Source organism: Oryctolagus cuniculus, chromosome 3, assembly GCF_051225735.1.
Source record: "Oryctolagus cuniculus isolate XC-2025 breed Fujian yellow rabbit chromosome 3, ASM5122573v1, whole genome shotgun sequence".
NCBI lineage: Eukaryota > Metazoa > Chordata > Mammalia > Lagomorpha > Leporidae > Oryctolagus > Oryctolagus cuniculus.
Genome location: NC_142869.1, coordinates 68,056,892 through 68,077,700, shown reverse-complemented (window position 1 = coordinate 68,077,700; position 20,809 = coordinate 68,056,892). Strand labels below are relative to the sequence as shown.

At 46.5% G+C, this 20,809-nt stretch overlaps 1 protein-coding gene across 13 annotated transcripts in view; it reads left to right on the top strand.

The window, feature by feature from the left end:
* RAPGEF4 (Rap guanine nucleotide exchange factor 4) overlaps window positions 1-20,809 on the top strand; it is a 326,097-nt gene that overhangs the window by 256,560 nt on the left and 48,728 nt on the right. For all 13 annotated transcript variants that reach the window (XM_002712290.6, XM_070070679.2, XM_089328145.1 and 10 more), the window contains 6 exons: window positions 1,119-1,179; window positions 2,801-2,877; window positions 3,830-3,976; window positions 5,974-6,089; window positions 11,905-11,993; window positions 16,727-16,805. In XM_002712290.6, coding sequence (XP_002712336.2) covers window positions 1,119-1,179; window positions 2,801-2,877; window positions 3,830-3,976; window positions 5,974-6,089; window positions 11,905-11,993; window positions 16,727-16,805 — 569 coding nt within the window. The remainder of the gene's footprint in view (window positions 1-1,118; window positions 1,180-2,800; window positions 2,878-3,829; window positions 3,977-5,973; window positions 6,090-11,904; window positions 11,994-16,726; window positions 16,806-20,809) is intronic.

The window sequence follows — 20,809 nt, the reverse complement described above, 5'->3', positions numbered from 1 at the left end:
GGATTCTGTCCCGGTTGCCCCTCTTCCAGGCCAGCTCTCTGCTGTGGCCAGGGAGTGCAGTGGAGGATGGCCCAGGTGCTTGGGCCCTGCACCCCATGGGAGACCAGGAGAAGTACCTGGCTCCTGCCTTCGGATCAGCGCGGTGCGCCGGCCGCAGCGGGCCGGCCACGGCGGCCATTGGAGGGTGAACCAATGGCAAAAGGAAGACCTTTCTCTCTGTCTCTCTCTTTCACTGTCCACTCTGCCTGTCAAAAAAAAAAAAAAAAAAAAAAAAAAAAAAAAAAAACTTTTGGAATGGTAGCTAGCTAGAAGTAATTTGGAATTTTGCTATTTGGAAATAACAGAATTGTCACTATCTCAGAGCAGAAACCAGTCATGTATTTAAGCTTTGTTATTCAACTTTACGACGATGAGGTTTGCAGCCCCTTACAGTGATGCCCTATGTGTGAGGCAGGGAAGGGCCACTAACAGCAAGAACGTGCTGGGATTCTATAGATGTCTCTGCTTCCTGTCCAGGAAAAGACAGGCAGACAAATGGGCTGGTGCACGTGCGACCGTGTTTGATACTGTCTGTAAGGAGGTTGTCTGGTATATGAATTAACTTAAGTTATTCTCCTATGAAAGCAGCTTGTGGGCAAGTTTTAAGACTGGCAGGGGAACCAGCATTTAGTCCAGCAGTTAAGAGGCCCATGTGCCACATCGAAGGGCCTGGGTTTGGTTCCTGGCTCCAACTCCTATGCCAGCGTCTGGCCCATGCGCACCCTGGGGGGCAGCCACAATGGTTTGAGTGGCTGGGTTTCTGCCACCCTTATGGGGACCAGGATTGATTTCCCAGTTTCTGCGTCTCGTCCCAGCCAGCCCCGGCCTTTACAGGTACTTGTGGAATGAACCAGTAGATAGCAGCTCTCCCACTCTCTCCCTCTCTGTCTCTCAGATTAATAAAGAGAATTTTAAAAAGCAAAGAACTGAGTAGCAAGTCTTGTAGAAGTGGTTCCAACTGACAGTAGAAGCCTATAAGGGAGAGGCGGCCGTGGCAAGCAAGGGGATGGTCAGCCCGAGTCCCCCTTCCCCAGTCCCCTCAAGTCTGACCGTTTTGCTGCCTTCTCTTTGTCTTCTAGGTGAAACGGGAGTTAGCGGGTGTTCTCATCTTTGAGTCTCACGCCAAAGGAGGGACCGTGTGTAAGTGAAATCCGCAAGGGAGCACGGCGCTGGTCGCCTCCCTCGCAAGCATGTGCAGCGGGAGCCTGGGGGTCAGTGCCCCTGCCTGGGGCCCAGCCTGGGCTGCAGGCCGTCACGTGGCCCCTTGCTCTTTCTGGCCCTGTGGTTATCTGCCACATCAGGCTGTTCCCGTGAAGAGTGATGGTTTTCCAGTCCCAGCTCGGGCTGTGGTTGCCAGCTTGAGCCTCACTCGCCCCGGTGCCTGGGGGCTCACAGCGGTGTCTAAAGAGGTTGGGACGAAGCCTTTGCTCTTCCACGTGGGCCCTGGGCAGTGCCTTTCACCGTGACCTCGCCTCAGTCTGCGGCTTTGGAAGAACTAAGCTCTCTCATGAGAGGACTGCTCAAGCGATCCTGCATTCTTCTCTCGCTTCTGCTGTGGGCTCCAGGCCTGAGAGACTGCCTTTGCCCCCAGTACATGCAGTACTAGTATCTGCAGAACTCAAGTCCTGACAGTTCTGTGGTCCTATTTGGAAGGGAAAAATTGAAATTGGGTTTGAAAGCCATAGGCAGTGTTAGTTAAGGTCACATTTCCCACCAGTCTACAAAATCCTCCTTACAAGGCCAGTGATCTATGACGGTCGGGCAGCAGCCCCTTCTCTAACCTGTGCTACAGAATCACGGGAGATGCTAAGGCTCTCGCAGGTTCCGCAGTAAAGAGGAAGGGTCACTGTGTCTAAGCTGGCGCTCTCCAAACCCAGTGAAACAGAGAACACTTTTTTAACGGGACTTCTGGTAGCTTTGGAAAAGGTTGAGTTGGGTTAGTCAAATGAGCATGAATTCGCAAATGTTTTTAAAATCTCATTTCAAGTCGTTTTACCTTCAGTCCCCAAACATGACGTTACTGACCTTGGTATGTATTTCAGTAAGAATGTCATTTCTCCGTCACTTAAGGTTCCCTGTAACATGTTTTATTTGTTGTGGTCACTGATAGCTTACATGTCTTTTCATTCAGAGTTACTGATTGTTTTCATTTTATTATGAAACCATAAGTGTTTCAAACAAAAATAGAGAACATTGAAAAAAGCTTCAAAACCCGTACCAAGCAGCACATCACGCCTCATTTCTTCCCGTTTGCTAAAGACATCACACTGCCCCCTGTTGCTGCCTTCATCCATTCTCCTTCCCCACTACAGACTAACTCCGACCTTACATGCAGTGATTATCGTTCCAACCTATTTTTTATAAACCTGTAGGTATATACCTGTAAACAATGTATAATGCTGATTTGCATGTTTTCAAACTTACTGGTCAGCTTACTCTTAAAAACAATTTTCTATGGCATAATGTTTTGATAAATTGTGGGGGAAATGTGTGTTGCTTTAAGAAATGGATGGCTCATAAATTGATACCCGGTGAAAGCTGTCTTTTAGGGCCTGGCGAGGAATACAGTGTTTCTCTTCCTTTCATGTTCTATAGAAAAGGAAATAACATTCCACCTGAATAAGTTAGGATTTGCCAGTAATTTTTTTTTATTTCACATATGCATAATTCTGGGGAGTTAGAACTGATGATTTGATAAGCTGTAATTTATATTGATGTGCTTCTATTCTTGTCATATGTCTTTTCATCTTTCTGTGTCTAGTGTTTAACCAGGGGGAAGAAGGAACCTCCTGGTACATTATTCTAAAAGGATCTGTGAATGTAGTCATTTATGGCAAGGTATATATACGTATATATTTTTTCTTTTTAAATCTCCCTTTTGCTCCCTTTAGCATCTAGCTCTAAGCTTTAGCAGTGTCCTGTTACAGTAAAACCTGCAACAACATTGTTGCTGAATGGAGAAAAGGCATCATTGCATCTTTAAGTATATATTAGCTCAATTATTATACCCAGAGTAACATTGTACTTACTGGGGCTCCTCTCCTTATGGGTTATAATGTATGCAGGGACTTCAAAAAGTTCATGAAAATGAAATGAAAAAGTAAGTGCAAAAAATTGAAATCCATGCCTAGTTTTTCTTTCTTTTTTTTTTTTTTTTTTAAGATTTTATTTATTTATTTGAAAGGCAGAGTTACAGAGAGGGGGAAGAGAGAGATCTTCCATCCACCAGTTGACTCCCCAAATGCCACAATGAATAGAGCTAGGCTGATCCAAAGCCAGGAGCCAGGAGGCAGGAGCTTCTTCCTGATCTGCCACATGGGTGCAGGGGCCCAACACTTGGGCCATCTTCTGCTGCTTTCCCAGGTGCATTAGCAGGGAGCTGGATTGGAAGTGTAGCAGCTGGGACTCGAACTGGCACCCATATGGAATGCTGGCACTGCAGGCAGTGGTTTAGCCTACTATGCCACAGCACCAACCCCCTAATGTTTCATAATATACACTTTCATGAACTTTTTAAAGACCCCTTGTGTGCATGGATTTTGAGAAAATGCACTGAAACAAACATCTTTCCATTTCATTAAACATTTTGAAGTATCCTTGTATACGTAGACCATATCCCTCAGTGGAAGAGGAATGAACTGTGGTGATGTAATTCCACACTTGCCCTGTAGCAGCCCAGGTCCCACCTGCTTGTGCGCACAGTGTTTTGGAGGAAGGGTATCGTGGGGAGCAAGTGGCTATGTGCGCCATCCCAGGGGTCATCCTTGTTTCAATGCTCTGCTCTCTCCAGGGTGTGGTGTGCACCCTGCACGAGGGAGACGACTTTGGCAAGCTAGCACTAGTGAACGATGCACCGCGAGCTGCCTCCATTGTCTTGCGGGAAGATAACTGTCATTTTTTAAGAGTGGACAAGGAAGATTTCAACCGGATCCTGAGGGTGAGTCCAAAGCTAAGTGGTCCTTTTGCAAAAAAAAAAGCAGAATTGTGATGTCATATTGCTTGAGCATTCCTGCGCTGAATGAATGCTCTAGAATGAAGGGCTTTTGTAACAACACTGGAGCGTTCAATGTGCCGGTGTGCATGCTGGGTGCAGAGGTCGTCCTCCAGGAAAGCTGCAGGTGCAGGATGCCATGCGGGACCCAGTACCTCTGCACACACCTGCACCTGCACGTGGCCGTGAGAACTGAAAGGATTGCCTTGGCAATTGCTGACGTCTAAGAAGCTCCTCTCTGACATTCTACATGCCCCTTTCTGTGTCCTGCACCCCATTCTCCCACCCAGTGGCGACCCCCTTTGCCCCATGCCTTTCTCTATCCCACACTTTCCCAGTCTCCAACTCCCATCCCTTCCCAAACCTGAACCTTTCTCATTTCGTCACACATTTTCTTGATGTGTGGAGCAACTGTATGTCAGTGGAAATGACCATCAGTCATGGTTATTGCAACCAAGCATTTTCATTTTCAGTGCTGTGTCTCCCAGTGCAGTGGCAAGTAGATGAAGAATAACTGGGGGATGGAAGGGGCCATGAAATTGCCCCTGAAGGTGGCTTTGGAGGCAGTGCATGTGAAATGCAGGGGTGTTGACAGGGAGCGGTCCCAGCTCTCTGCCCACCGTGCAGTCCCTGCTCCCCTGGGACAGATGCCCCAGCTTTGGCTGGTGGAGAGCTGCTTGTGGGTGGCTGGGGATGGTGACAGTGTCCCATCACCCTGGCCTCTCAGAGCAGCTTTCCTCTCCCCCTCACCCCTCCCTTCTCCTCTTATGCATGGACATGTGTCCCTAGGAGGTGTGAAGCATAGGAATCTATTATCTTAAACACACACAAAAAAAGTTAAATTAAATCTATTGTCTTTTTTTTTTTTTTTTTTTTTTGACAGGCAGAGTAGACAGTGAGAGAGAGAGACAGAAAGGTCTTCCTTTGCCGTTGGTTCACCCTCCAAAGGCCGTCGCGGCCGGCGCGCTGCGGCCGGCACAACGCGCCAATCCAAAGGCAGGAGCCAGGTGCTTCTCCTGGTCTCCCATGCAGGTGCAGGGCCCAAGCACTTGGGCCATCCTCCACTGCACTCCCTGGCCACAGCAGAGAGCTGGCCTGGAAGAGGGGCAACCGGGACTAGAACCCGGTGTGCCGGCGCCACAAGGTGGAGGACTAGCCTAGTGAGCCGCGGCGCCTGCCAAATCTATTGTCTTAAACACAAAGAAAATAAATTAAAATGTATGCCATGGAATAACATAGAAAAAAAATACCACATAGAACTTTACTTGGTTTGTATCTCATTGAAAATGGCGACCAAATATTGAGGAAAAGTGTAGTAAATTTTTTTTAGTACTTTAAATGATACTGAAATTTACAGGTGAACTTTACTCTTTGAAGTTTACTGACATGAAGTTCATACTCAGCCAAAAAATCCTTTGAAAGAATCAAATTAGGGCCACTATCATTACTGTAACTTATAAAGCCATTCAGAATAACTGGCAAAGGGTTTTTAACACCTTTCACTCTGATTTTTTTTTTAAAAAGCATCTTTTGATTAGAGGCAAAGGTGCTACCCCTAGGGAAATTACATACACAGGGAAGGAAACAGGGCTTTGCTAAAGCCGGATGCTGTTTGCCGAGGCATTTTTTCTTAAGAACAAATGACTGTGCCCCCACCGTCTCCTTGCCAGGCCACCCCCTCCCAAGGCTTCTCAGAGCTCAGCCACAGGACTCTCTACTCCGCTGTTTGAATGTGGGGTAGAAGCAGAGTTCCTGAAATACTTGCCTCCAGTCTCATCTGGTCCTCTCCGTGACCGTTCCAGCCCTTGACTTTGAAAATGACTTAATTTGTAGACGCAACAATTAGCATCACAAGCACCAAATGAGTTTCTGAAGCACTTGGAATTTTTGCCATTGTCTGCGTAAACGGCCGCATCTGCATGTGGTGTCATTTGTATTTGCAGGACGTGGAGGCGAACACAGTCAGACTTAAAGAACATGACCAAGATGTCTTGGTACTGGAGAAGGTCCCAGCGGGGAACAGAGCTTCCAATCAAGGAAACTCACAGCCTCAGCAGAAGTATGTTTGCCTCCAACACTGTAATTGCCAGACTGTGATTAACCTTTTCACTTAGTATCATCATTTCCACAATAGCGTGTTCTCCTTTTTTGTGGAAGGCGGCCGTGTGTGTGCTTTTCCCCTCTATTGACTAATCACACATCTTGTGGAGGATAATGTATCCATTTCTGGCAGCGCATTGAGCCTGGTGCTGCCTGGGAGTCGTTCTGCAGAGAATATTCCCCTGCTGTCATACCCTCTCCCTGTAGTCTTCAACTGTAATAGCTTTGCAAAGGAAGGCATGGGAGACAACAATGGAAGCAGGAACACGGGGCAGCTCCAAGGACGCATGGCCCCTAGGTGAGGAGAAACCGCGCCATTTCAATGTCCTAAGTGTTTTCATCTTGTTATCAGAAGGAGCGTCCTGGGTGGCAACCCGGATTTCAAATATAAAACAGTCTGTAGACTGCAGCCCAGAGCCTTCCTTTTAGTGTCATTCCTCCTGATTCCTCTGTGTAAAAGCCGCCTCCGGACACATTGCACAGGTCTCCTGTTTAACCAACCTCTTTCAGAATATCTGTGTTTGCTTCCAGTATTTGATTCAAGTTCCTACAGAAGACTCTTTCCTCCCAAGTACCTACATTTGAGTGGGAAGACAGAAGAATTGGGGAATGTGACTTTAAGAAATCATAATAAATTCCAGAATTGAGTTTTTAATAGGAATTAATTTTAAATGTTAGGTTAATAAAAACACTCATTCTGTAGCTAAAGAAATGTCACCAAATAATAAGTTGAAAGAGAAGGCATCTCAAGTAATTTTCCTTTGTTTGCCAAATAACTGGCAAACTGATGAGTTTTCATTGTCTAAACTAAAAGCCTAAGTCTCAGACATTTTCCTCCAGACGAATCAACATATTTGCAAAGGAGGCAGGAAGAAACACATTGTCATCACTGACACTCCACTGTATAGTGTGCAGATTGTATCTGGTCCTTATTGTGACCCGTTTTGAAAGGTGGAGAAATGCGGGCCCAGAGTTTCAAAGCTTGTGCTGGAACAGCTTGGAGTCGGGTCGGGCTTGACCAGCTTTCCTGCCTCAGTTCCCTCTGTCTCCACACTTCCGGCAGCAAAACACCTTACAGTTGAGCCCCCACATCCACAGGTTGTACATTCACACACTCAACCATCCATTGATGAAAAACATTCAGGAAAAAATTGCATCTGTACTGAGCATGCAGAGACCTTTGCCTTGTCATCATTTCCTAAAGGATACGGTGTGACCACCGTTTACATAGCGCTTACATTCTATTTAGTACTGTAAGTAATCTAGAGATACTTTCAAGTATATGGGCGGATTGCAGAGATGATAAGCACATATCATGCCATTTTATGGAAGGCGTAGGCAGCCCTGGTTTTGCTATCCACAGGAATCCCTGGAGCCAGTCTCCCACAGTGCTGAGGGACAAGTTTGTATGGAAATACTAAATCCTCCACACTCTCTGATAGGGTCTTCAAAAAGTTCACGGAAAGTGTGTATTATGAAGAAACTAGGCATGAATTCCAATTTTTTTGTGCCTAATAAATTTATTTTAATTCTACTTGTCCATGAATTTAGTGAAGTACCCTGTATGGAAAATATTGCAAAATCGATATATTTCAAAAGAGCTTCCATAAGAAGCACTAAAGAAAGCCCTGTCATACATTTGCAAAGTGATAGCATTCCCATTCCCTGTCTTTATTCTTTCATTAGCTTTTACTACTATCTATTCTTGAACACACTCTTGCAAAGATGTTTGAACAGTAGTCCTCCTGGTGCCCTGAAGAGGGTGTTTCCTGGTCCTAAACAGCACCTGAGTAGTGGTTAATCTGCATTCTTTAAGGAGGCCTCCAATAGCTCAGGGAAATCAGGCCAACCAGAAAGGTGAGCCTTGAGGATCCCCCTTAGCTTTGAAACTTCCGATCAAGAGGCCCCCTGGGCATCCCCCTGCCTGCCCTCTTCCAGTCACTGGGCAGGATCAAAAGAACCTACTTGCTTCAATGACTTCCATTCAGGGTGTCCTCCAAATAGAGATTTCTTATGAAATCAAACCACAGGGACTGGAAAAGGAGAGACCACGTGCATTAAGTTTATTTTAGGCCTGTGTCTAATTTTCCTTTCTATCTCTTTGCGCCCTGTAATTCAGTCCAGACTTCGTACAGAATTCAAAACCTCATGCATGCTCACAGTAAACTATTTAAGACGAATCAGTGGGCAAAGCCTCGCAGCCCGCCAAATTCCTCCTCTCAAGAATGAAAAGCTGTTCTCTCGCAGGGTCATTGAGCGTGTTGAGTTTTCCTGGGTCGGAGCAGATGGAAGACAGGCTCCATGTAAATGCTGTTCTGGACACTTCGACACCGTGGCGACCACCGTCCACTGTGTCTGCCGATGCCTTGGGCCTCTCCCCCCTCACAATGTGCTTTGTGAGCTCAAAGAAGGTCTCCGTGTTGGTGCTGATTTTAATGTTACTTCTCTGACTCAGTTTTGAGTCTAGAATGGTTTACACATTTACATTTTCAACTTGTGAAACTGCCTCACTCTGCCCAAGCCACTCAACTCTGAGTGTGATATTAACAAGTCAATAACAAGAGAGCATTTCTGGTGATGGGTATAGGTGAGATAGAGCACTTAACCATTTAGCACAGAGTTTCAGCTCTATGGCTATGGGGGTTAAGTGTGGAGGGAAGGTAGGAAAGAGAAGGAAGGAAGGAAGGAAGGAAGGAAGGAAGGAAGGAAGGAAGGAAGGAAGGAAGGATTTTAAATGACTATTTTAGTTACCATGCTCTGTTTTCCTCAGACTGTTTTCTTGTTCGGCTCTATCCTGTTTGCAAGAAGATGCTGTCTTTCAACTCCTCCTCCCGTGGCCATTTTCTGTTGTAGGTGCAGGTGGAAATGTCTTCATTTGCAGACTTGGTGTTGGGAGATGTTCAGACACAGGCTTGAAACCTCACAGCCGATAGAATGTCACCAACTGTGGCTTATTTTTGTATGTGCTTCATGCAATACACTGAAAACAGCCATGCTGTCTGATCTTCAAGCGACCTTGACCTCATTTATACAGAAGGAAGGCAGTAGGCACCTGGCCATGTCCAGTGTGAAACAAAGCTATAACATGAGCCCCACATCTCAAGGGGCTGTGTCTGGCCAAAGGCCGGTTGCCCTAAGAGAATATTCACGCCTGACAGCCTCCTGCAGAACCCGGATGGGAAGCTGGGGTGAGCAGACAACACAGATGACCACTAGAGGGAGGCATACGTAACAAAAGAAGAATCGTGGGGTCTCCTGTTGGCCGGGTGAGAGAGGCCACTTTCTGTCCAGAGAGTTGATGGGCCATCTGGCTTGCCACCCAAGTCTTGCTTCTTTTTGAACAGACATAGTGCTATAGCTAAGGGATTTCCAAAGGAAGAACACTGGAGTGTGACGCCAACCCTGGATCAGAATTAAACTTTTGGCAAGGGACCAATTTTTAAACTGAGCTATCAGCTATGCAGCTAGCTAGCAAGCAACAGATGCTGAGAGGCGATGGGCAGGCCCAGCCCAGATTTTCCATTGAGTTTTTGTGCTATGCATTTATATACTCTTATTTAAATAACACTTGTTTTCAAAAACAAACCCCTCTTTAGATGACAGTTTTTAATGACCTGGAGAATTTCCTGCTCAGAATGAGCAGCAGGGGGCGGGCACTGGCTCAGAGGTCAGGACACGGCTCCAACATCCCATGCAGGAGTCCCGCCCCTTCACTTCTGATCCAGCTTCTGGCTGATGTGCAGCCTGAGAGGCAGCAGCTGATGGATCAAGTGCTTAGGTCTCTGCCATCCACATAGAAGACCTAGGTTGCGTTCCTAGCTCCTGGCTTCAGCTTGGCCCAGCCATGGCTGTTGCAGGCATTTGGAGAGTGAACCAGTAGATGGAGAAGCGCTCTCTCTCTCTCTCTCTCTGTCTCGCTCTCTCTCTCTCTCTCTCTGCTTTCGAATAATGAAAATAAATACATGATAGGAAGAATGAGCTCCAGGCACTAGATCCGGTCTCCATCTGGACAGCTTGCTGCAAGGGTAGACAAGACAAGTGCCATGAAACATACACGTGTTATCTGAAGCCAGACAGACCTGGTTTGCATTAGGGATCGCCCATTTACTAACCCTTTGACCTTGGACATGGTGCCTCCCTTTGCTGAGCAGTTTCTGCATCTGAGAGCACAGGTAGTGTTTCCTCAGCTGGGTCCACGTGACAGCCGTCTGGGGCAGAGCGATGCTGAACTGTGAAATGCCCTCTCCCACCCTACCCCTGAGTGGGGCCAGATGCTACTGCAGGGAGTGCTCTCAAAGAACTGTGTGTTTCCGGAATTCCTGAATGGGCGGAGCAGTAGTCTCCACGGAAGTGTCACTCCTACAAATGCCCTCTCCTTGTTTCAAGTACTGATCGACTGCTGGAAGAAGTAACCATCTTCCACCTTCTTGGTTTTGACAAAGGGGACACAGTTCTGTGATTAAAGTGGACTGTTTGATCTGTGTCCTTGCCCACACTGGGTTCTAAAGCCTGGTTGCCTGGTTTCCTTAAGGATCTCACTCTGTGGCTTCCTCTGGGTCAGCGTGTGCCCTCACATTCCAGTCTTAGCTACCAGCTGCCTGCTAGCTGCGTTGCATTTGTTCCCCTCTTCAGCCCCGAGGCCGCTTTGTTCACCGGTCTCCGTCTTCAGGTACACAGTGTTATAGGTTAACATCAATGTCTCACTTCTCTCAGGCAGGAGGTTGAGATCCTGAGAGTTGATATGGTAAAGGTATTCCTGGGAGTTCAACCTCTCCAGCAAGATCCCAAACAGGGGATCCCAAGCCAGTGGAGTCCTCCTGGAGCTGAATTCTTCCTGGGCAGCAGGCATTCGCTTTCATTGCCATGTTCCCTCCCTGTGGTTTTGCTTTAAGTGAAGTGCCAGGCAGAAAGGCAGAGTCTGAGCGTCGGGAAGGGAACGGCACCCAGCTCATTGTCACGTGTTTTACCCGCAGCTTTCATTCACGGTCCTGTCTCCATCTTGAACGTGACTTTGAAACAACCCTACATCCTGTTTAAAAAAATAAGCCTTCCCATTTTGATTGAAGAGCACTCTGGCTGGATCTTCTCAAATAGTGGCTAATCCGCCCCCTCCCCACATAACTTTTATTTGACAGTAGAATAAGTTATGTGGATTTTCTACTCCTGATTCATTTCCTGTTCATGGTGCCACTGGGGTTGGTTTGTTTCTCACTGGTGTTTGGGGTTTTGTTTTCTCTTGTTTTATTAGTAGCTGCATTTCCAAAGAACATGCCAGTGTACAGTTGGGAAAAGCAGAGCATTCCAGAAATAGGCAGGCGAATCCAGTGTGGGACTGCAGTTTTGCCATGAGGAACCCGTATATGGGTAACCTGGTTTCCTGTCCTTCCCCCTCGTGGGCTCTCCCTGCCTGACCTGAGCTGTCCCAGGAGTTCCATGTTCCCTTTCATGCCCCTGTGGAGCAAAGCTGAAACCTCTGTTTCCAGCCAGCTGCATCTGCTGTCCCAGAAGATTACTCTTGCTCCTTGTAGGGACACGAGAACAGTGTGTTTAGTGCCTACTTCCATTTATGTGTTTGCTGTTATCTTGTGTGACTTTGACTAAGTACATGGTCTCTCCTACCCTGAAGAGTGTATTGGCCACAAGTCAATCAGTGTGATTCCCTGAGATCACAAAAAGAAAGAAGAAAGAAAAATTTAGATAAGTAAAAAAAAAAAGTTTTCGTTAATGATTTCCCCACTTTTGAAAAACTAATGATATTTTCATTTCTTATCTAGGTATACTGTGATGTCAGGAACACCTGAAAAAATTTTAGAGCATTTTCTAGAAACAATCCGCCTCGAGCCAGCTTTAAACGAAGCAGCAGGTACATACGTGGAACAATTTTGTGTGTTTATTAAATTCATGCCTGGGAGGTGGTTGTCTGGCTTAGTGGGTGAGATGCCTGCATTTCACATCAAAGCTCCTAACTCCAGCTTCCTTGCTACCTCAGACCCAGGGATGGCTCAGGTAACTGAGTTCCTGGCTGACAGCTCTGGCCCCAGGCCAGACTCAGCTGGGCATTTGGGAGGTAAAGCAACAAATGGGAACTCGCTGTCTGTCTGTCTGCCTCTCTAGAGAATGAATGGATAAACAAATCAAGTAAGCAAGCAAGCATAGTGTTACCTACATACATACTTGAATTCATTCTTGGTGTATGCTGCCCAAGCTCTCTCCGGTCCCAGCTCTCCGCTGTAGATGACTTTGACTCCTTCATAAGGATGAGGAGTGGCCTCTACAGGCATCTCTGTAGTTATTATTCAGATCCCATCTTCCGGTGCTGGCGCTGTGAGGTAGTGGATTAAGCCACTGTCTACAGTGCTAGCATTCCATATGGGCGCCGGATTGAGTCCTGGCTGCTCCTCTTCCAATCAGCTCCCTGTTAATGGCCTGGGAAAGCAGTGGAAGATGGCCCAAGTCCCATAGGAGACCCAGAGAAGCTCCTGACTCCTGGCTTCAGTCTGGCCCAGCCCTGGCCGTGGCAGCCATTTGGGGAGTGAACCAGCAGATGGAAGACCTCTCTCTCTCTCTCTCTCTCTCTGCCTCTGCCTCTCTGCCTCTGCCTCTGCCTCTGCCTCTGCCTCTCCCTCTTCCTGTAACTCTGCCTTTCAAATAAATAAAAAAATCTTAAAAAAAAACCTTCCATAGCCATTTGACTCCCCTCTGTGTGAAGCAGCCTTCATAAGAGGTCTAGCCTTGTTCCAATTGGGAATAAAATGGCTCTCTCTGTGGTTGTAAGGTATTGAGCTGCCCCAGAATGTAGCTAGGGTTGCTATAACAAAGCACATAAACCTGTGGTCCCAACAACAGAATCTTATTGTCTCCTGGTTCTAGAGCTAGATGTCTGAGAGGAGAGTGGTAGCAGGGTTGATTCCTTCCGAGAGCTTTGGTGGGGAATCTGCTCTGTGCCGGTCTCCTAGTGTCTGCTTGTGTGCTGGCCACCTTTGGCATCAATGCATCACCCCCACCTCTGCTTCCGTGTTCACATGGCATCCCCCCGTGCCTCTTCCCTTTGCAGATCTGTCTCTGCATCCACGTTTTCCCTTGTGATAAGGCCAACAGACATAACAGATTAGGACCCATACAAATCCCCTCACCTTAACTTGATCACATCTACAAAGAGCCTATTTCCAAGTAAGGTCACATTAGGGGTACTGAGGGTTATGACTACTTCAACATAAATTTGGGGAAGGATAAATTTTAACACATTGGGGCAGGCATTTAACTTAGCAATAAGACACTTGAGTCCCACATTGGACTATCTGGGTTCGATTCCCTGCTCCTGACTCTGGCTTTCTGCCAGTGTAGACCCTGGAGGCAGCAGTGGTGGCTCAAATAATTGGGTCCTTGAATTCCTGGCTCTTTGCACTGGCCTGGCCCAGTCCCAGCCATTGTGGGCATTTGAGGAATAAACCAGCAGATAGGGGGCGTGCTTTCTCATCTCTCCCTCCCCTTTCCTGTTTCCATTTCTTCCTCCCTTTCAAATAAATAAATAAGTTTAACAAATCCAGCACATAGCTCTCCTTAGAGTGAGCTGAGCATTCAGGACCATGACCTCATTTGCATGTTGGGATCCATGTTGTACATGACCTTGGGACAGCCCCCGTTCCACTTTCTGTTTTTTTCTATGCTACTAGCCTGTCTCTTAGAATGATGTCATGGATTAATATTTTAAGCACATCATGCTCCATAGAAGAGCTTTTCTCACTAAAAGAAGTTGAGAGATTTATCTCAAGAACTTGGTGGTGGATGAAAATCAATTTCTGTAATTGATCTTTGCCTTATGGTCAAGGTGAAGTTATCATCATCATTATTATTATATACCTCCTAAATGTATTTTTACCACCGACTTATTGTTTCTTCTCCTTATCCAATTTTGTGAGGTTTTCCTTTCTTTATTTTTTTTTTTAATTCTGGGGAGTGGTAGACACAAAAGCTCGGATCCCCAGCTCCAGGCTTGATTTTCAGCTCAGTGTTTATCCAGCACCTTGTCAGGCAGGAGCTACGCTGAGTGTTTTGAACTAGGCAGAGTGGACAACGGAGCCCCTTCCTGCCCTCAGGGAGCTTTTAGTTAGCTAGAGACTCACAGGAATGTGCAAGTATCTTGAACACAGGCAAAATGTGGTCAGAGCTTCAGGGCCACTGACCAGTTGAGGGGACTTAGAGAAGTGTCATGGGGATGACAGCCTCTGAAGTGGCCCTGAGGGAAGGCTGGTGACCAATCAGCAGCAGTGGTACAAAGCCTTCCATCCTGAGGGGCATCAGTAGTGACACAGAAACAGGCAAGGGAGAATGAGCAGCCTGGTTTCTATAGATCTGTCACGTACACAGGAAGGAGGAAGATAAGGGGTAAGATTTTGAGGTACAGATCTTGGAGGGTTTTAAATGCAAAGCTAAGTGTTGGGGAGTGGTCAGAGATGGCTGGACAAGGAGAATCTGATGGGAGCCTTGCTGAAAAAAGATGACTGTGTGTTGAGAGTGAAGAAACCCTGAGGGACCAGTTAGGAGGGAACTGCTTCCAAGAGGCAGACATAACCTCAAATAAACCAGAGGTCCGGGGTCATAGTTCAGGAAAAACACAGCTGCCTGGGATGTGTGACTGCTCAAAGCAAGCAGCAGAGTCTCCCCTGCAGTACACACTGGCTCAAAGGCAGGTGCTGGTACCTGAGTGAGGGCGGCATCTTACAGGTCTTTCCTGCCCATGGAGAGCAAATATGGACTTCCTTTCAAAGTCACGTCTAGGAAAAATGGAGATTGAATTATTGTTTCTTAAAAAAGTGGATACTGGATACCAGAATATTCTACAGCTGCGATTTGACTTGTGTTCCCTCTATTTTTTATCTTAGTGACTAGACTGACATCATCACTGAACAGTGACCTTCATGCCCTGCTTTGATGATTTTTTTAATTACAAGTAATATTCATGGTTTGGGGATAAATAAATGAGAGTCTTTCTCATAAATCCAAGATACAATTTCCCCCCATTATTATCCTGAATATTAAAAATAACCCTAGAACCGGTACATGCAGCATGTAGGTATGGTGAAGTAGGAGTTCCATGATGTTGATGGATTTACCATGCAATGAGAAATGCCAGAGTTACAGTGAACCTTGTTCACATCACAGAAACCAACATCAATGACTATGACAGTGCATGCTCTTAATTTACCAGAACATCAATTTTTGACCTAAGACCCATTAGTTCCCTAGACTTTTGACCTCTGTGGCCAGCATTGGTCACCGAGTGACTTGGGAAATCATTTTCTAGCAGGAAATGATGGTTTTAAAATCAGCTCTCAAGTATCAGAAAGCCACGTTGAAATGTGAGTTTGGGTGGTTGGCTGTGCAGGAGGACCAGCTCCCCAGCCGTGGAGCAGCCATGCCAAGTCTCTGCGTTCCCCAAATTCCAACGACTGTTTAGCCCAGGTCTTCTGGCTGGCGTGTAAGCAGCCCCCGCCTCTCCTATCCTCAAGGAGTGCATTAACTATGCCGCAGGACCTCTAGACGTTAAACTCAGATGAGCCACAGGTCTTCTTTGCTTAACACGAAAAGTTCCACACAGCTTCTGTCTGGCGCCTTCTCTGCTTCTTCTCTGGCCCAGTGTAACAGGACTGGCATGATGGGTGACACTGAGTAATGACCGCCTGGGATCGCAACATATGCAAGTGGGCATCGTGGTTAACCTGTAGTCACTGATTCATACTTTGCCAATGCAAGGTCATTAATAACACAGACATCGGAAATCTAACTTACAAATTTGTGTATTTCTCATCCCTTCCTGTTTTGAACAGTGATGTGAGCCTCCTAAGTCTCAACCAGGGTGGTCCATTTTATGATTGAACCTCCCCATGGCACCCTGAGTTCCAGGTGTCATAGGCATGCTCTGAACTCCTAGACTTGTCCCCAAGGGTGCTGCCACCCAGGCCGGCTGGGTCGTGTTGCCTTTGCAGTAAGGACCCTTGCTGCCAAGTTGGGACATTCACCGTTTTCTCCCACTGCAGAGCTGCAGTTGTTGGTCCAGGCTCAGACTTCATTGCATCCTTTTCTGTTGCTCCCCCCACCCCGTCACCTGTTCTCTGCTTTGAGCACCTCTTCTTCCGCCATTCTTTCTACCACCTTTTCCTATCTCATTGCTCTTTCTGGAAATCAGTTTGAAAAGAGATAAAGGGAAACAGCTACTGAGAGAATAAATATGGCATAAAATAGAGAAATGACCATGTCTTCATTCTGCATATATGGTACCACCCATGAGTGACTCTTTAATTATTTATATTTATATTAAGGGCATTCTTTGTGGCTAGGGTGACTAATGCCATTGAGCAAGGGTATCTCTGTAAAATATTATACTTTTGGCTCACTGTCCTAAAAAACTTAGTTTTCATCTCAAACTCAGTCCATATCATTAATTTTCTACCAAGTGCTTCTACCAAATGTACAGTAAAATCGTAACTCCAAACCAATGTATAAGAACTAATGGCCAAGAATAAATGAGTAGGTGCTCTGGCTTTCCCAGATTGCCACAATATCCTAATTTCCTCTTCCACTTTTCTCTCCTTCCAGATTCGGTTTTAAGCGACTTCGTTCTGATGCACTGTGTTTTTATGCCAAATACCCAGCTTTGCCCTGCCCTAGTGGCCCAATATCCTTTTGCTGTTGGTAAGTCTCTGTTTCTCTGGAGACAGCCGACAGGTGCACGGCCTCCTCTGAAGGTAAGTCCCGGCCCAGGCAGGGCTGGGCTCTCTGCTCTCCTAAAATTCTAAGAAGCCAGCAGTCTCTCGCTCTGTCCACCATGCGTGTATGTGGATTTCCTAGACATCACGTGTGTGGAGAAGCGTGAGCCACGTCACCTCAAGAAGGTGATGCTGGCAAGACGTACTTGTGCCTGGGAGGAAGGCCAGAGAAGTCAGGGAGACAAAATCTAGGAGTGGCTTAGTCTTTTTTCTGCTGCTACCACAGACTACCTGAGACGGGATCATTTATATTGAACAGAAGTGCCTTTGTCTCGGGGCTTTGGAGGCTGAGAAGACAAGAGCGTGGTGCTGGCGTCTGGCAAGGACCCCTGTGCTGTTGCATCCCATGGTGGAAGGTGGAAGGGCAAGAGAGCATGCGAGTGAGCCAGCAAGCAAAGGCTGGGCTTTGCTTTCCTAACAAATCCACTCCCACTATTACAATATGAATCTGCCTATCCTCAGAGAATATATAAAACGTGCAAAGGTGACTTGGTACCGCTACCCGGAAGGATGGATCAAGGTGTACATGTGTCCTACCTCTAAGCTGCAGCGTTAACTGGGTGGCTAACCAGCTGGGGGAAAGGCAATCACCCTTGTTGGGTAACTTTGCTTTCACACCACGCCTCCTCCTCTACAGAACAAGACTTCTTTCTTTGTTGTTGTTTTGTTAAGTTATCATCACACTGATTTAAAACAAATCCACAGAACTTAACATACTAATGACAGTTCCTCTGGACAGCTTGAAGACTGAGTTTGTTTGGGGCAGCTTTTAAACTCTGTCTTGAATTGACTGGTTGATGTACAATATAAAAGAATGATGAACGAGTTTCCCCATAAACTTTGGGGAGCAGGTGAAGGGGTATTTTCAAATTCCAATTTATTTTTAAAGTAACAAAAATGTAGACTCCAAAATAGTTTGGCCTTTTTGAGCAGTCAAATATATTGAAGGAGAATGATTTTTTTTTTAGCAATCCAATCAATGTTGGCACATTTTCCTTTTTCAGAATTATAATTACACTACCTGATTCTCATTTTCTTATTCACCCATAATTCTCATTTTAAAGTCAGCAGAAGGTGTGAGGGCAGGAGATTTGAGCTGAACGTGCTCCTCAGAGGGAGCTGCAGGGAGGAGATTTGGTGTTTGTTTGCCTGCAAGTCATCTTTCCAAATAACGACAGCTTAATGAGACTTACATATGTTATATAGTCTTTCTGGCTCATATTCGGTTTTTGTCAAGTAAAATGAACACATTCAGGATCTCTCTGTGCTCTGTTAACTCCATGCATGGTAATCAACATCAGACCTTGGAGATTTGTTGGAAGGAAAAATAAAAGCACTGTTGAGTAGATGAGATGCGCGTTCTTCAATGTGGATGAGCCTAAGGCAAACAAACCAGAGAAGTCAGCCCCAGTGGGCTACCATCTTTACAACGCGAGGCCCCAGCACTCAGCTTTTGCAGCTTCTGACTGTATCATTCCTTAGCTTGTTCTCTAAGAGTCGATTAGAAATAGTCATATCACTAACTTCTGTTTTGAAAACTCTCCCTGGAGGGAAAGTTCATTCCAGCTCCAGGAAGAGAGGAATAGGGATAATGATAATGACAGGAAGGAAGAGAAGACAAGAATGAACAGTAGAATCACAGAAGATTCTACTGTGATAACAAAATCCAGGGCGGCTGGGTAGAATCGGTACTACCTGCTGCCCTGCCATTACCCTCTTCACACCTGGCCCTGTAGAACTGAGTTCCCCTTCCTTGTTCGATATTCAATCACCTCTGTGTGTCAGGTACCATTCTGAACACATTGTCCCATTTTATACTCCTTAAAGGGTTATATAAGTATAGTACTTATATCCTATACCAGTATTATACTACACTGTATAAATATACTATAAAAGTATATTACACTTAGAGAATTTTAGTGGGTTAGTAGTAACTTTGTATTACAGATGTGTACCCTGATACTTCCTCTCTCCTGCCCCATGTCACCAAAAAAAAAAAAAAAAAAAGAAAGAAAAAAAAAATGGAGTGGCAAACCCAAAGCAAATGGAACCATTATCTAGGTCTTAGGATCCCAAGTTTGGAGTTTTTCATTTTTTTTTTCCTTTTTACAACTTATTTCTTTAAAACCATATTTAAATTTGTAATGATTCTATCACCTTTCATTAGAGCTTAAGAACGTTTGTTAACAATACCTTCCTGACCCATGTTTATTGATACTTTGGCCAAAATCAAAGTTGGCCTCATTTGCTGAGATGAAAAAAAGTGCTTTGTAGGACATCAATCTTTCCTAAAACTTCTCCAGGATTTTCTGAATGTGTTCCTAAAAAATGTGCTTTTTCAATTTTCATAGTTTTGCCAATGAGCCATGGCTCGTAGGGCACCTGTCTGCATGTTTGCCTGGGGAGTTCAGGGATGTGACCAAAGGCCTGAGGCGAAATTCCGAGGGGACTGTGGGCCTGTGGACCAGCGAGGACTGGCCAACAGAACTTTCTGCAGTGGTAGAAGCAGTTTTTTCTTCCTTCCTTCCTTCCTTCCTTCCTTCCTTCCTTCCTCCCCTCCCCCTCCCTCCCTCCCTCCCTTTCTCTCTCCTCTCCTCTCCTCTCCTCTCCTCTCCTCTCCTCTCCTCCCCTCCCCTCCCCTCCCCTCCCCTCCCCTCCCCTCCCCTCCCCTCTCCTCTCCTCTCGCCTGCCTGCCTTCCTTCCTTCCTTCCTTCCTTCCTTCCTTCCTTCCTTCGTAAGATTTATTTATTTGAAAGGCAGAGTTACAGAGAAGCAGAGACAGAGGGAGAGAAAGAAATCTTCAATCCACTGGTTCACTCCCCAGATGGCCACAGTGGGTGCAGCTGAGCTGATCCAAAGCCAGGAGTCTCGGGGCTGGGTGCTGTGGCTCACTTGGTTAATCCTCTGCCTGTGGCGCCAGCATCCCTTATGGGCGCCAGGTTCTAGTCCTGGCTGCTCCTCTTCCAGTCCAGCTCTCTGCTGTGGCCCGGGAAGGCAGTGGAGGATGGCTCAGGTGCTTGAGCCCTGCACCCGCATGGGAGACCAGGAGGAAGCACCTGGCTCCTGGCTTCGGATCAGCACGGTGCCGTCCATAGTGACCATTTGGGGGGTGAACCAATGGAGGGAAGACCTTTCTCTCTCTCTCTCTCACTGTCTAACTCTGCCTGTCAAATAATAATAATAATAATAAAAGCCAGGAGTCTCTTCTAGGTCTCCCACATGGGTGCAGGGGCTCAAGTACTTGGGCCATCCTCCACTGCCTTCCTGGGCCACAGCAGAGAGCTGCATCAGAGGTAGAGCAGCCAACACTCAAACCAGCGGCCATCTGGGATGCCAACACGCAGGTGGAGGCTTTAGGCACTACACCACAGTGCCGGACCCCCATAGAGCATTCTATACCAATGCTCATGCAGCGGCCACTAGCCTGGAAACTGATGGTTACAAAGAAATTTTAATTTCTACTTTTATTGAATTGTTATTAATTTGACTGAAATAGACACCTGTGGTTAGCGACCACCAGGTTATACAGCACAAACCTGGTCCTTGGATATAGGGAAGAAGAGACTCACACAAGAATTGCTGCTCTGTGATGCCCAGGGAGGGAGTCTGCAGAGGCCAGAAACCCGCTATGTTTCATGTCAGTGAAAGGAAAGGGCTCTGGCGCTGGTGCTGTGGTGCAGCAGGTTCAGCCATCTCCTGCAGCGCCAGCATCCCATATGGCACCAGTTCATGTCCTGGCTGCTCCACTTCCAATCCAGCTCCCTGCCAAAGTGCCTGGGAAGGCAGTGGAAATGGCCCAGGTGGGAGACCCAGATAGAGTTCCAGGCTTCTGGTGTCAGCTTGGACCAGCCCTGGGCGTTGTGGCCATTTGGAGAGTGAATCAGTATATGGAAGACTGATGGCTGGCTCTCTC